Raw genomic sequence first — 16,700 nt, forward strand, 5'->3', positions numbered from 1 at the left:
ATAAACTCTTAATAAAAATAAAACACAAAAATGACCCCCCCCAAAACTTTTCATAATTCGAGGTAATTTCTACCTTATCGCCGGCACACCTGGAAAGACACACAGTTGAGGAACAGTCAGGTAAAAGGTGTTGGTGTTTTTTTTTTGTACCTGTGAGGGTTGTCATGGCCACAGTCACCTCTTACCCCTTCTCCGGGTGTTGTATTAGTGGGGTGTAACCCAACCTAGCTTAGCCTAACCTGTTCTAAGCTAATCTAGGCTAGGCTGTGGTCGTCAAGGCTAGGTTAGGTTGGGCTAGGCTTTGCTGGGCTGGGCTAGGCTGTGGTCGTCAAGGCTGGGTTAGGTTGGGCTAGGCTTTGCTTGGCTGGGCTAGGCTGTGGTCATCAAGGCTGGGTTAGGTTGGGCTAGGCTTTGCTGGGCTGGGCTAGGCTGTGGTCATCAAGGCTGGGTTAGGCTGGGCTAGGCTTTGCTGGGCTGGGCTAGGCTGTGGTCGTCAAGGCTGGGTTAGGTTGGGCTAGGCTTTGCTGGGCTGGGCTAGGCTGTGGTCGTCAAGGCTGGGTTAGGTTGGGCTAGGCTTTGCTGGGCTGGGCTAGGCTGTGGTCATCAAGGCTGGGTTAGGTTGGGCTAGGCTTTTCTGGGCTGGGCTAGGCTGTGGTCGTCAAGGCAGAGGGTTAAAACAGGCGGAGGTCATCATGTAAATAATTAACTTGTTGGTGGCGATGGCCGGGGTCACTGTCTGGCTGCCCTGGCTCCCACCTTCTCTGACAGCTACCCTGGTCCTCACCATCCTGGCCTTGGCCATTAGACGTGATATTTACATGCTTACTTATCCTCATCGTCACAGGTCGACTAAATAGGCGATCAGAGATTCTGTCTGTTCCCTGTTATACACTGTTGACAGGTACTGAACATGTACTGTACACTTTCACTATGAGGCTAGGTTAAGACTGTAAGGGTCAGTCAGTCGGTCAGTCATTCAGTCACGAGGGTGGTTGGGGACAGTCACGTGACCCAGGGGTGGACGAGGTCTTGTGAGTTAATGATGGTGGTGGCACTCTTGTTGATGGCACTACTGTTGGTGACATTCTTATTGTTGGTGACATTCTTATTGTTGGTGACACTCTTGCTGTTGGCACTCTTGTTGGTGGCACTCTTGCTGTTGGCACACTTGTTGTTGGTGACACTACTGTTGATGGCACTACTGTTGGTGGTGGTAGTCTAATAGCTAACAGAATCATTATATATTTATTCCCAGTAGTGTCCCTACTGTCACAACGCCACAACAACGCCAATATACAGTATACCTCACTAACTTTCTACCTCATTACACACAATTACAGACTCTCAATCCCTCTTACTTTAATTACACAACAAATATTTTTCTCATACTTGATCTGTTTTATTTGTCCCATTTCTGTTTTTATTTACATTGTTACAATTTGTTTCTTATTATTTTATTTATTGTGTTTTTTCATCATGAACAACAAGGTCAATGGCTCCTTCACTATGACTCGCTCCTGATATGTTTTAAAACAGGGAAGATGAAGTATTGGTTTTAGCTCAGTCCTCTATTACTTCACCTTGATATAAGTAGCGTCCTATTAAGGCTTCAGGCTTGGGTGAAGTGAAACATGGTAATGATATCTGTTTAAGGTTGATTTGAAACAGGTGGGAAGGGTAGGGACAGGTGGGAAGGGTAGGGACAGGTGGGAAGGGTAGGAAGGGTAGGGACAAGTGGGAAGGGTAGGGACAAGTGGGAAGGGTAGGGACAAGTGGGAAGGACAGTGTATTATGGGTTAATTCGGTGTTGACAGAATGTGTGTGTGTGTTAATAGGTCGTCCCATGGCATAATACTAATGCTTCTTACCTATACAGAGTCCTTGAAGGGTCTTATGTAATAGATAATGTAAGGTGAGACTTTGTGTTATCGAGATAACCCACTGAACGATATATGGAGGGTGACAGGTGTTTGTTTTAATGTGATTTATACCTGGAGAGTGTCAAAATGGGGAGAGGATCGTGTTGTGATGGTAATTTTTTATAGACACACACGCATACAGATATTCAAGAGTACATACATACACATATACACACAGAGACCTACCTTCACACACACACACACACACTGGTATCCTTCACATTATACGCAGTGTTGATGGCGTAAGTAACATAAATATATAATTTGTTGTTGAGGAGAGAAAGAGCACAGCCATCCAGACATTACGAGTGATGTCTATAAGTGCCCACGACTCTACCAGCCCCCCAGCCTCTAACCAATCACCAGCCTTCCCGCCCTTGATCATTTTTGCACCATGGTTCCTCTGGCCAATCACAAGCCTTCTAACGCCAACCACACGTTCCTGCCACGCCTCCTTCACGACACTTACATCTGAAGGCCTCGTGAAACAGAGACCAGCCTGCACTAGTTTCCTACTTCGTGTGAGCCAGATGCTTTCTCTAAAATTCCCTAAAATTCTTCTAATAAACGCGATTTATAACTATTTTCGCCATTCTTACTCCTGTTTCTAATGGACCATGGTGTGACGGGAGAGCGTGGTTGGCGGCGTGATAACCACGTGTGTCGTTTATCTCACCCACATTACATTCTCACAACACGGCCCTTCTTATGTAAGTTGGTCCTCCTCCTTCCCGCCGGCCACGCTGTCTCCTTGTGTGTGTCTGTCTGTGTGTTGTAATAAGCCTCCGATGGTTTTATTGACTATCCGTGAACGAATTGCCTTACTGTTTACCATTGTTTGTATACCTGCACTTTCGAGGTACATTGTATACCTGCATTGTCTATATACATGCTAAACTATATACCTGCATTGTCTATATACATGCTGAGCTGTATACCTGCTCATGGTATCGAGGGGAAAGTTTTAAATTGGATAAAATCATGGCTCACCGATAGAACGCAGAGGGTCAGCGTAGATGGTGTTAAATCTGAGTGGGGCCGTGTAACCAGTGGGGTTCCCCAGGGGTCAGTACTAGGCCCACTCTTGTTCATAATCTACATAAACGATTTAGATACTGGGATCAGCAGTGACATAAGCAAGTTTGCGGATGACACCAAAATAGGGCGGCAAATTAATTCAGGGCAGGATGCAAATGCATTACAGGAGGATCTAAATAAACTGCAGGGGTGGTCTGAAAAATGGCAAATGAAATTCAACACCAGCAAGTGCAGCGTACTTAATATTGGAAGAACAAATACTTATAATGTATACAGCCTTAACAACATCAACCTAGAGAAGTCGACTTGTGAAAGAGACCTAGGGGTACTTGTAAGCCCGGACCTACGGCCTAGAAAACAGTGCGTTAATATTCGAAATAAGGCAAACAGAGTATTGGGTTTTATATCTAGAAGTGTAAGTAACAAGAGTGCAGAGGCCTTATTGCAACTATATCTTGCGCTAGTCGGGCCGCACCTCGATTATGCGGTTCAGTTCTGGTGCCCCTATTATAGAATGGATATAAATTCACTAGAGTCGGTGCAGCGAAGAATGACAAAAATGATTCCGGGACTTAGAAACCTTCCATATCAGGATAGGTTAATGAAACTTAGCTTTCATTCCCTAGAAAGACGAAGAGTGCGGGGAGATATGATAGAAGTATTTAAGTGGGTGAAAGGAATCAATAAAGGGATATAGATAAAGTTCTTATAATATCCGAGCAGGATAAGACTCGAGCAACGGATTCAAGTTGGATAAGTTTAGGTTTAGGAGGAGATAGGAAGAAACTGGTTCACAAATAGGATGGTGGACGAGTGGAACAAGCTTAGCAACTTTGTAGTAAGTGCGGGAACTCTGGAAAGTTTCAAAAGGAGGCTAGATAGATTCATGGATGATAGAGAGTGGTAGTAACTCTCGACAGGAGCTGCCATGCACAGGCCAACCGGCCTATTGCAGACTCCTTATTTTCTTATGTTTTTATGTTCTTATGTTCTTATATACATGCTGAACTGTATACTTGCATTGTCTGTATACATGGTGAACTGTATACCTGCACTGTCTATATACATGCTAAACCAACTTAACTTGTGTGACTAATATTACTGATTAAATGTCTCTCTATCTCTGTCTATTTATCTATCTATCTGTATAACAAGCAAGACGGGCCACTGTGAGAACGCATGACTGTGTCCACTTTTTGGGCAAGAGATGCATAATGGTGGTGGTGGTGGTTGTGGTAGTGGTGTGGTGCACTGTAGTAGTGGTGGTGGTTGTGGTGAATAGAGAGAGAGAGAGAGAGAGAGAGAGAGGCCTAACATATTCGTCATCTCTCAAGAATCTCCCTTAAGACACACTCGGTCTCAGCCAATCACAAGCAGAGTAATAAAAAAATATTAACTAGCAAATAGAATAAAATTATCAACATGACCTTAAGGACTATTTAGGCAACAGAGTCGAGGCAGTGATAACTTTTTTCATCCAAGAGTGTGACCGAAGTCCTGCCAACCTCTGTGTGTGTGTGTGTGTGTGTAATTTTGTTCATTTACAGACAGTTAAGCTAGGTTAGGTCAAAAGTCTTGAACACTTGACAGTATTTGGCATGTAAGTACCCGAAGATCTTAGGTATAAAGGAGAGTTTTATCCCATTTTGTGGTTCAGGCATAATATGTGATGACAAGTAGTGCTATTAGTGTATCCCAATCATATGTGTATAACTCACAAGTAGATGCCAGATATTGCTAAGCGCTGCTGGAGACAGCTGGCAACTTAAGGCCGTTTGCTTACTATAGTGCGTACTATAATATAATACGAATCAACAAAGACCAACCATTAATTAAGCAACGGGGAACTAAGTAACCAATCACCGATAACCTTTTACATTCATTCATAATTTTTACTTCGTACTATAGTAAACAAACGGCCTTGAGTTGCCAGCTGGCTCCAGCAGTGTTCGAAGAATATTGAACGAGGCTGTACATTGTTTATATACATACAGTACACCGTCTACGCACGTTGTTTGTAATATCTGTATATCTGGACTGTCGATGTACACAATAAACCAGTATGAACTTGTGACAAGGTATGCAAGATTAAAATTACAGCAGTTATACCAGTAGCATTCTCTATCTCACTACTTTTACAGAAAACGTAAATGTAAAGAGTGTATACTATACTATACCGAGTTACTGATGCTGTTCTTAATTATTTCTTGCCTATGTTGAAACGTGTAATACTGATTTGACAATATAACGTACAATTTTGTATTAACAGTCTAATTAAATGTACATATGGTGGCTCTGGCCAAATCTACTTCCTGTTTATTTTTCCTAATCTACTTACTTTTTACTTTTGTTTGTATACCTACACCCCTACGCTGGCTAGTAAGTTGACAGGTATAAAGTTGGTGTAAAGCTAAGATAATAAGTCATTGTGTATACAGTTTATCTCAAGTATAATCAGTCAAGCCAAAACATATTAATACTTCATTTATTATTAACCAAAACTGAACACTCTAAAGCGTAAGATACATGAATCTGGAATAACATAAAATATTTACATTTTGTACTGCGGTAGTTGAAACAATCCAACATTACTAACTTCTCAAAAACTACACTGAAATTAAGGATCAGTATTTCCTGTATATTTAAGTATTATTCCTGACTAGTGGGCTTCATGTTGAGTTTAATACATAATAGGCGAAAAATAGCCACATGTACACAAATAAAACGCCAAGACCCATTGAGACGAATATCAACAACAGTGTTTTGGCGGGTTTTATGAGACACTTTGGGCCAGACGAGAACTAAACTAGCACTTAGATATAATCGTTTGACATATTATAATATTTAATTCAACTTTCTTTTAATGTTTAATTGCGTTTTCTGGCTATTTTTACTTTGTCGGTGTTGTTTGGCTACTCGTCACCCAAGCCGCCTCATATTAATAGCAAAAATCATTACTTATTTAAAAAAAATATATCTTCCTCTTGACTCTATTTCGCCTGTATGAATAAATTTTATCTTTTAATGTCAACAGAAAATGGTGAATTTCTCACACTATAGTCACCAAACTAGAGAGTGATGAAGAATACAGTAAGTACATCAACACAGGGAATCATTATTGTCGTCTAAGAATCAACAACACTGCACATATCTTTTTTATTGGGGGGATATTTCAATGGGTAATTTATCTTTCTAAATCTCATCTTGAACTGCGTTCTTTACTGTGTTATCCCAGTATTTGACGTTCTGTTTCTTTAATGTTTGATTCACGATACGAGAATGGAAGTGTAGTGTAATGAAGGGTAGTGAGAGTACCGACTCTAGTTCCTTATTCTGAATGAGTGTCGTCAGAGAGGTGATCTGAGCTGCTCCCTGACCTCACTGAGTACGATTCTGAATCCTCGCTCTCATAATCTGACGATTCTGAAGTACTGTCCTCAGAGGTTTCTGCTAATAGTGGTGCTTCCTTGTCCAAGGATGTCGTCCTTGGTACTGGTGCTTCCTTGTCCAAGGATGTCGTCCTTGATACTGGTGCTTCCTTGTCCAAGGATGTCGTCCTTGATACTGGTGCTTCCTTGTCCAAGGATGTCGTCCTTGGTACTGGTGCTTCCTTGTCCAAGGATGTCGTCCTTGATACTGGTGCTTCCTTGTCCAAGGATGTCGTCCTTGATACTGGTGCTTCCTTGTCCAAGGATGTCGTCCTTGGTACTGGTGCTTCCTTGTCCAAGGATGTCGTCCTTGGTACTGGTGCTTCCTTGTCCAAGGATGTCGTCCTTGATACTGGTGCTTCCTTGTCCAAGGATGTCGTCCTTGATACTGGTGCTTCCTTGTCCAAGGATGTCGTCCTTGATACTGGTGCTTCCTTGTCCAAGGATGTCGTCCTTGGTACTGGTGCTTCCTTGTCCAAGGATGTCGTCCTTGATACTGGTGCTTCCTTGTCCAAGGATGTCGTCCTTGAGGCTGGGAGTTTGGTCTTAACAGACATCTTCCTGGCAATGAAGCCTGTCTCCCCCATCAACAGATCTCTCTTTTGGGTGAAGAGATTCTTACTCTTCATCTCCAACATGGCCGCCGCCAGGACGTTGGTCACAGTGAGTCTCTTGTGGGTTGGCAAGTTACCAGGATTCTTGGCTCCATACTTACAGGCGGAAGGGTTGAGTCGACTGTCCCTTTCCTTGTGACAGACACCATGGTCATCCTCGACACATTCCTGTAGAGTTACGGTAACCAGCTGAGGCAAGGATAGTGGTGAGTGTTCCAGGGAAAGTTCCTCACACAGATCATTTGTGTCCTGGACAGTTTGATCTGTTATATTAGAAGTGACGGGGGGATGCTCATCTCTCACCGTGTATGACGGCACAAAAGGTATGGGTGCTCCTCGGCTTGGTAGTTCGTCGTACGGGTCTTCGTCGATCAAGGTTCTGCCTAAATTGCGACTCGACCAGTTGTGAGTGGTAGTGCCTGGGTGTAACAGGTAGGGTGAAGGGGCGAGAGGCGGCGGTGATTTTGACGCACGGTTGAAGCCGGATAAACTATCAGGTGACCAAGTCTGAGAACGTGAATCAAAGGAGAAAGTGATACTGTTCAAATTGTTGATCTGACTTGGCTCCTGGCGCATCCTGTTCCCCTCACTGTTGCTGTGAGTCATGCTGACGGCAACTTTTTTATTTGCCACCAACTTGTCCTGGACGTGTTGGTGTGCGAGTACTGTACGTCGTTCCTGCCAGAACCTGTACCCACCACACAAGATAATCACCACCAATAGCCCCACCACCACTGCTAAGGTGATGACGGCGATATGATCATGTGCTGGTGATGTGGTGCTGATGGTGTTGGGAGGCTCAGTGGTATTGGTGGGAGGCTCAGCGATAATGGTGGTGGTAGTAGTAGAGGTGGTACTGGTGGTGGGAAGGTCAGTGCCAATGGTGGTGGTGGCTAGGACAATAGTGGTAAGCAGCAAAACTATGGTTGATGGTACTGTGGAAGAGGCCATCTTGGAGGGAGGATTCTGGCGGAAGGAAAAAACACATATAATACAGCTATATAGAGGAGACAGACACATACACAAACACTCTCTCTCATCCTGTTATTACACAGTTCACAATAATAACAACTTCCTGCCCAAAACACACTGTTGGTAACTTCCATATTTAGTAATACGACTCACCAATAACAACACTCCCAGCATGTGGTAGATGTGTTATTTATCTCATTACTATATCTACCACTATATCCACCACAGCACTACAGCTATGATCTACCACAGTACTACATCTATGATCTACCACAGCACTACATCTACCACAGTACTACATCTATGATCTACCACAGCACTACATCATGATGCACCACACATAAGAGAGCAGTGTACTTACCTGAATGTCACATGTAAGCTCTAACAGTGCCACCAACTCTTGTAATGCCACGAACTCTAGTAGTGCCACAAACTCTAGTAGCACCACCAACTCCAGTAGTGCCACGAACCCCAGTGGTGCCACGAACCCCAGTGGTGCCACCAACTCTAGTAGTGCCACCAACTCTCGTCTCCCTGACACTGGTTGTGGAGGTGATGATGCATATCAGCATCCGGGAAAAGTATGTTTATCTCTCGACGTTCTTCCTTTATATATTATACGCTCGTTACGTTTCCTATCACCTCTCTTGCTATGGATGCATAAATAGATATGTTTATTCAGTAATATCTTCACACAAATTTACATTGAATCAGCATGTACAGGTATATAGAGAATGCTGGTATACAATGTTCATATACAGTGCAAGTACTGTATGTAAAGTGTAGTTTATATAATGGCAAACTAGAGCTTCTCTGCAGTTTGTCGGTCAAAGTACAGGATATCCTGCCAGACAATAACTAGGCACACAGTTTATCACTGGACAGGTTTTGTCAACTCCTAATATTCTCTTTAGATTATATCAGCTTAGGCCCCCCAAAAAGTAATTTTCTTTTTCCGGTAGACAGTGATGAAATTTAAAATGTTTAGGCCTAAGTGATAAATGGTGTCACGGAAAATGCATCACACAGGAACCAATCAATTACTGTATTAACTATGTATTCCGTTAAACATTTTCATTTATTATTACTTGTGAACTAAAGTTGTATTAATACAATAAGACAATTGTAATGTATGCAAAAATGGTAAAATTCAGTCCATAGAGACGAGTGAAGACTTTGGCAAGTTGTGCATAAACCAGCTCTCAGTATCACACCTTAATGATTTTGTCTAAAGGGAAGGTGGTTTACACTGTCTCCTCCTTTTACAGCTCATATATTCACATAAGGTATTCAGGGCATTTTTTCTAAGGTGAGGATATGCAGCTTGTATTTACTTACCTACATTAACAGCCATGCCACACTGCTGTAGTTTCTGTAAATATTTAATATAACAAACTACAATCTCGGTATAACAGATGACTCCCACAGTCCATTGCCAAGTTATCTTTTGATACTCGCCAAAAAAAATTGCTAAAATAGTCAAGGACACCAATAATGCTCCAATTGACATTACTGTACAGAAGTGTGTTCCCTGTTTCAGACCTTTACATTGATCTGCTTAAAAGATATTTGCTAAAATTCCAAAAATTTATTCAAACCACCAATGCAACCATGAACACATTATCAGCTGATTATTGATGTGGTGCTTCACTTCAGCACCTAGTCCCCATTGTCTTCACACAAACTGAAACTAACTTGGCAAACATCAGTTATATAACATGGTGTAGGACTATACATTTAGGTTTCCCCATCATTCCTAACAAAATATAACTACACCTGTATTATCAGAAACCAAGGGGGGGAGAGGTGACAATAACACAAGTGGAAAAAACTGTTCACGCAAGTTTAGCCCCAACGGACATAGGCACTCCATCATGTTTTAGTATCCAAGTTCGATATTCCTGGTTCAATTTTTTATCATCATCTCATTTTACCCTCTTTAATCCCCTCCAATGTAGATTAAGTTCATATTCACTGTTCTTCACAAATAATGTACACATTCTTCTTCTGCCATTACTAAAGCATTTATCCATTATAAGTCCCACAAAAGCATCCTTGACATTTCATACCACTACTGTACATGGTGCTTATTAAACCCAGTACAATAATATTATCAAGACCTTACGAAAGTACTGTACTGTATACCTTGCCCAATATTATACAATGGTAATGGTTAAGTAAAACAGCCTTTGCATTTTTTTTCATGGAATATTTATTTTGTAATTTATGCAGCATGCCTAGGGTCCTTTTTGGTACCACGGATAAGACCAGTCCTTCTGGCAGCAATGAGACCAACCTTGCGACCAGCACATTTGCCTCGGGACACTGTGGAGGCCTTACCAATATGCTGATGGTTACCACCACCGTGGGGATGCTCGACGGGGTTCATTGCAACACCACGAACCTTAGGCCAGCTGTTTCTCTTCACCCTGTACTTGTGATAGGCACGGCCAGCCTTCAAGATAGGCTTGTCAATACGGCCACCACCTGCCACGATGCCTGCAACAAGACTGCTGTTAAACTTACTTGCAGGGACATCAAAGTGCTCATAATAAAAAACTTACATCTCTCCCACACTAACTATTTAAAACATTATCATACCAAGACCAATATAAGGGTCCTCAGGTAAATGCTCAACCAAATTTTTATCTTCAGAACTGCATCTTTAGAACCCCCATATTAAAATATTTAATTACACTCATTTCATCTTGTTTAGAATTGTCAATTTCTGTAATGCCTTCATGTGAGATTAATAATGAGCAGTAAAACAAAGCTCTTAACAAAATAAGGTTAGAAAGCATAAAAGAACTATTTTACTGTGTTCAATTTACAGGACTGTAACCTTATCCAAACAGATATAAAGTATTCAGGATTTTTGTTAAAATAATAAGTTTCTACACCCAGCATTTGGTAATGGAAAAATTATCCCCAAATTATAACAAACACCAATTTCAAATTGCATCTCTGAAGGAGTTAAAAAGTTAATGGTAATATAGACTACTACTGTACTTACCAATCATAGCACGGTTGGCAGAGGGGAGAACCTTCTTGGTGCCCGACGGAAGCTTCACGCGAGTTTTCTTTGTCTCTGGGTTGTGAGCAATGACCTGGGCATAGTTACCAGACCCACGAGCAATACGGCCACGGTCTCCAGTCTTCTCCTCCAAGTTGCACACCACGGTACCTTCAGGCAGTGTACCAATTGGCATTACATTGCCAACATCGAGGTTTGCTGCAAACAAGGAGAAAGTATTATTAATCAAGAAAATGCTCCATTTTCATATACAGTCCTGTATTTAACTCAAACAAATCAAATCGTTCCTATGCTCTCTATACAGTAAACCCTCTAATGTCCGGAGCCGAGAACACCGTACAGTAGTGTATAATGTATAAATGGAAAAAAAAAAAAAACTGCAATCATGGCAATGGCCAGTCCCACCCCCATCGTGTATCATCTCGTACATATTAGCTCTAGTTAAGCCTATATTAAATCTGATTAGACCACTGTACAGTATCCCCATTAAAGACAATACAGTATATATTTTAATAATAATAAATATGGCAATGTATTTTATACAAAATAAATTAAAACACAAGTTAGCTTCAAGTGGTGAAGGAAATACCCTAATACATTCCAGACTCAATTCCTCATGGGTCAAATGATACCTCAAAATATACTGGATAACCTCTAATTGGGTTATTTCAACAACACTACTGGCACATGTAAGCTTTGTGTCAATGCCTTCTTATCGACTCTGCTCCAGATGCAGTGTGATAATGGGTGGCTTGAATTATTCTACCTCACACCTTTAACCAAACATCCACAAAGGGGTATATGGTATAATTTGGGAGGATACACAAGTATTCAGGTTTAGTCGGCCTTTATAGAATAACTGTTAATATATGTTAATTTACAATAGCAAGCATTTGTTCGTTTCATATGCTGGCACAAGTAACCAATACCTACCCTTCTTTCCACAGTAGATGAACTGTCCTGAATACATGCCCTCAGCTGCTAATAAAAGTTCTTTACGTGTCTTGTAGCGGTATGGATCACGGAAGTGCACTTCAGCAATGGGGGCACCACGGCCAGGGTCATGGATAATATTCTGTAATGAAAGAAAATGTATTATAGTTATCATATTAAAGTCGCCAGTGTGCATGATTGGGAAACACGGTAGTGAATTGAGGATAAATGTACTGATGGGGTAATGGTTGAACCCAGAGGATAAGAACATGAGCACAAAAATGAAGGAAACTGCATCAGGCCTATTGGCCCATACTAGGCAGTCACGATTACACCCCCCCCATCGCTCATATATCTGTCCAATCCACAACTATTTCAAAATCAATGTTTAAATATCTTGCGCCTAAATCTAAATTTGTCTAATTTAAAACCATTGCCATGAGTTTGCTCCTGGTGGGATCACCGTTGTTTAACCGACTTCCATTATACACCTCTATCATATTGCCCTTAACTCTACGTCTCTCAACGGAGAGTAAATTCAAAGGCTTTAAACTCTCTCTATAAGTAAGGTTCCTAATGCCCGGGATTAGTCTGGTCATTCTCCTCTGAATACTTTCTGGAGATTTGATATCCATTCTTTAGTATGGTGACCAAAACTGAACTGCATAAAGTGAGGTCTCACAAGCACAAGACATAGCTTTAGGATAACCTCGCTAGTCTTGTAACACTCCTTCGTATGAACCCAAGTACTTTCTTAACCTTTTTCTAGCAAATACACATTGTCGTCTTGGTTTAAGATTCCTACTCATCATTATACTCCTAATCTTTCCCACAGTCGGAATTCCCTATTATAACGTTGTTCATCTGATATCTGGTTTCCACTATTTACATCTACACTTAAGTAGTTTAAAAATTTCCACGTTAAATTTCACATGCCATTTTTAAGACCTTGCGGAAAAATCGCTCGGATCTTCCTGTAGTATTTCAGAGTACTCGTCAGATTTAATTACAAGCCATATTTTAGTGTCGTCAGCAAATTTAGCTGTGTTGCTGTCGATGCTCATATGTCACTTATGTACATAACTAATAGTAATGGTCCAAGTACTGAGCCTTGGGGTACTCCAATAGTGATGTTACCCTGGTCAGATTTAGAGTCGTTAATGTTTACTCTGCTTCCTGCCCTGTAACCACATCCCAACCCAATTTAGATTGTCTTCTCAAATTCCACGAGCCTCAACCACATCATAATCGTGTCAGTCATCCACTGATTAGAAAACAGCCCAAAAAAGATAAGAGATTTGTCAGACATGAACAGACACTTGTGAACGTGAAGCTATGTTGAGAATCAGTGATCAACTTTGGTGTTTCTTGAGGCGATTTTGAATAATTTGAAATTATCGCTTCCAGCAATTTGCCCACAATTGGACGGTAGTTAGAGGATAGTGATCTATGTATCTCCCTTCTTCAAAATTGATACACTATCAGTCACTATCTTCCAGGTTTCTGGTATTACAATACTGTAATGTTGGCATAGTAAACATTTACAACAAGTTATTAGTGAACCAAGTCCTCTCTCACATTTTGGTTTTATCTCTGACTAATCTCGCTTTGTCGTCATTCCTACGTAGCATGATTTCTCTGTAACCTTTCATACTGTATCCCCGCGCCCACTGCAGTCTCCTCAACCATTATGGACATTCTTAAGGCCCTGCTATGGATGGGAAAACCACAGTATTACACATCTGGTAACTTAAAGCAGCTAGAATGAACCCTAGTGTATTGTGATGTTCTATTATTAGTTCATGATTCAAGCCATCCTTCACATGTGTCTGAAAAAAATTCTCACAAAATACTATCACTCACCCTCACTTTATGAAAAGGAAATGCCAAGTAAATCCTTTAATGTATCAGCTGCCAGCTGAAGTATTGCTCTTGTTGAATAGAGAATTATGTGTATGCTTCTGAGAACATTTATTAATAATTTATATATTTAATCCCACAGGTTACAGTACTGTATGGTATTGCAAATATGGAGTTTGGGATTGCTAGTAACAAGAGCCTAGATCTTGGTGACAGGCTGTGGTACTGGGGTAAAGATGGCCTCCTGGAGGTAACTACTGTACTGAAGGTAGGTACTGTATCGTATGGTGGTAATTTACAAAATTTCCAATAGGAAAATTTATTTATGCAATTAATTTTCCTAGGCATTAACTTTAGATTATCTGAGCATTAATTCAACAGCAATTAGGTTATATACATTGTCTTATGAGAGCCAAGTGGCCAATATACTCCATACAAACCATTCAAAGGAAACAACATAACAATCATGAAATAGAGAAGACCAGTTCTTAAGGTCAAGGGAATCATTTACCTTAATTATACCACGGATGTAACCATGGCGCTCAGCGTAGTCCACTGAACGCAGGGCAGGTTTCCCCTTGCGGTGGTGAGTGTGGGACTTGAACACCGAGCCCCTACCCTTCCTCTGAGCACGAATCACGCGCCCCATCCTGCTGAAACAAGACAATTAATTAAACACAAGTAAAGAATAATTCCGGACAACTATAACAAAATACTGGTAACTGAACTTTTGCGGGGTCATAATGTTGCTCGAATTATAGTTGAAAAGTCCTGCATGGAGACAGCATGCACCCTGTCCTCCTGTGATCGTGGAATAATATTAGCACTCAAAGCAGCCATGCTTACTATGAACTTACGAGTTACTTAATGCACAAAGGCAGACCATACCATACAGAAAACTCAGATCAAACAACGACCCTAAATGGACTGCGAGAAGGATCTAGGAGTAATGATAAGTAGGAATCTTATACCAAGTAAAAATTTGTGTATTTGGGTTCATACAAAAGAGTGTTAGTTACAAGACTAGTGAGGTCATCCTAAAACTATATCTTGCGCTTGTGAGACCTCACTTGGATTATGCAGCTCAATTCTGGTCACCGTATTACAGAATGGATATAGAATACGTACTTGGAAAGAATTCAGAGGAGAATGACAAGACTAATCCCGGGCATTAGGAACCTTGGGTACAGAGACAGGTTAAAGCCTCTAAATTTGCACTACCTCGAGACGTAGAATGAGAGGCGATATGATAAGAGGTGTATAAGTGGAAGTCAGGGCTGAACAAAGGGGACATTACAAAGGTACTCAAACTATCTAACCAGGAGCGAACTCGTAACAATGGCTTTAAATTAGACAAATTTAGATTTAGGCGCGAAATAGAGTAGTGGACGAGTGGAACACGTTACCAAATATCATCATTAAGTCAAATACGCTGGATAGCTTCAAACACAGGTTGGACAGATATACGAGTAATAGGAGTTGGGTGTAAACGGAGCTGTCCAGTATGGGCCAATAGGCCCGCTGCAGTTTCCTCCATTCTTATGTTCTTAACTAGATTCGCCAAACTGTTGTTTTGCTGCAAGCAATGTAAATGATTAAACTATATTTTTATGGATGTGGCTACTTAACTGGGATGTTACGTCAGGTTGTAAACGTCATGTCTAGTATCTTGGTACCTTGGGTTTTAGTAAGTATTGTTGGGGTAATATTTTAGGTGTGGTCATCCAGGTAATCTTAGGGAGGGGGGGCTGGTCTAGGCTGGCCTAACTACAATATATCACCATTTTTTTTCTTCTAAATATACCCCAAAAAATACTTCACGAGAGGAGTGATCATGTGCTCTCTCTGGCTGTCACATAAAGGTAATACAACATATGAACCACAACTAACGACTAATGGCTTTACTATACCAATTGACAACTAATAAACAATAACCTTAACTTAACTACGAATAAAACCACATTCACTTTACAATTAAAAACCATCATAATAACATAGTCTTCACAAGTAATTGACGGTATTAGTTATAAGTAACAAGTCACAAATGTAACATTCAACATTAGAATAACATATTTTGGGGAACTAATAATTTAATAACGTTGTACAACCCCTAATTACGTTATTATATAAAATATCACCAACTACAACATAAGTTAAATTACAACCTCGTGGTAATATAAAATTAAAGTTCAGAAAATAGCCAATGTTTACCTCCGGCATCCACCACAACACACACAGACACCTCAACATTTTATCTTATTTGAAGACTATTGGGCGTCACAAATCACTATAATACAATAAACGACTTTGATAACACAATAGACATTACAACAAGACACACGGGAAACATTTTGGAGTTACGATAAGTTAGATATAAAGAGATAAAATAAGGCTGGGTGGCCAAGTTCACAGACCTGTTTGAGTGTACTAAGGGAAAGGATGGCGTGCGGTGCTGCCACCTACATTAAAACATAAAATAACAATAGAGCCTCGACAAGCGTTTTATTAACAATATATCACCCAAATTATATAATATACCAACCATTATTATATTATTTAATCATATATGGAAGCTATATATGTTATATTTGGTTTAATTTAGGACTGAGGGCTAAATAATGGATATATAATTGTACGTAGTAGTTGTGGGATATATTTTTTATGTATTCTGGATATATCGAGGTTATTCTGTAGTATTGTATATTATTTGTAATATATTAAACATATAATTAATTATGTAAACATAGATAAAATGCCTTATATAAAAGAAAATAGGTAATATACTTATTTGTTATGGATAATATATCACTTATATTTTACGCACATATAGGTTATATAATATTAGTTTATATAATATATAATATTAGTTTATATCATTATTAATATATTAGACAAAATTATT

General features: G+C 40.3%; 2 protein-coding genes across 2 annotated transcripts; both read right to left on the reverse strand.

Annotated features, from left to right (window-relative positions):
• Positions 1–5,510: 5,510 nt before the first annotated feature.
• LOC121873025 (flocculation protein FLO11-like) lies at positions 5,511–9,002 on the reverse strand. The gene is made up of 2 exons (XM_042376329.1): positions 8,333–9,002; positions 5,511–7,965 (listed from the first exon to the last, which is right to left on the reverse strand). The coding sequence occupies exon 2, from the start codon at positions 7,948–7,950 to the stop codon at positions 6,286–6,288; it is 1,665 nt and encodes a 554-aa protein (XP_042232263.1). The 5' UTR covers positions 7,951–7,965; positions 8,333–9,002; the 3' UTR covers positions 5,511–6,285.
• A 1,157-nt stretch (positions 9,003–10,159) lies between these two features.
• Positions 10,160–16,236, reverse strand: LOC121873034 (60S ribosomal protein L8-like). Its single transcript, XM_042376341.1, has 5 exons — positions 16,213–16,236; positions 14,310–14,448; positions 11,939–12,080; positions 10,985–11,203; positions 10,160–10,470 (listed from the first exon to the last, which is right to left on the reverse strand). Exons 2-5 carry the CDS (start codon positions 14,445–14,447, stop codon positions 10,196–10,198), a joined length of 774 nt encoding a protein of 257 aa, XP_042232275.1. The 5' UTR covers position 14,448; positions 16,213–16,236; the 3' UTR covers positions 10,160–10,195.
• Positions 16,237–16,700: the final 464 nt, after the last annotated feature.

This window comes from Homarus americanus, unplaced genomic scaffold (assembly GCF_018991925.1).
Source record: "Homarus americanus isolate GMGI-L3 unplaced genomic scaffold, GMGI_Hamer_2.0 scaffold55640, whole genome shotgun sequence".
Taxonomy (NCBI): domain Eukaryota; kingdom Metazoa; phylum Arthropoda; class Malacostraca; order Decapoda; family Nephropidae; genus Homarus; species Homarus americanus.

Coding starts and splice junctions, on each gene's coding strand:
- LOC121873025 (XM_042376329.1), bottom strand. CDS start 7,950: ATGGCCTCTTCCACAGTACCATCAACCATAGTTTTGCTGCTTACCACT.
- LOC121873034 (XM_042376341.1), bottom strand. CDS start 14,447: ATGGGGCGCGTGATTCGTGCTCAGAGGAAGGGTAGGGGCTCGGTGTTC. Junction 12,081..14,309: donor ACATCCGTGGTATAATTAAG/GTAAATGATTCC, acceptor CTTTCATTACAG/AATATTATCCATGACCCTGG. Junction 10,471..10,984: donor TGCCAACCGTGCTATGATTG/GTAAGTACAGTA, acceptor GTCTTGTTGCAG/GCATCGTGGCAGGTGGTGGC.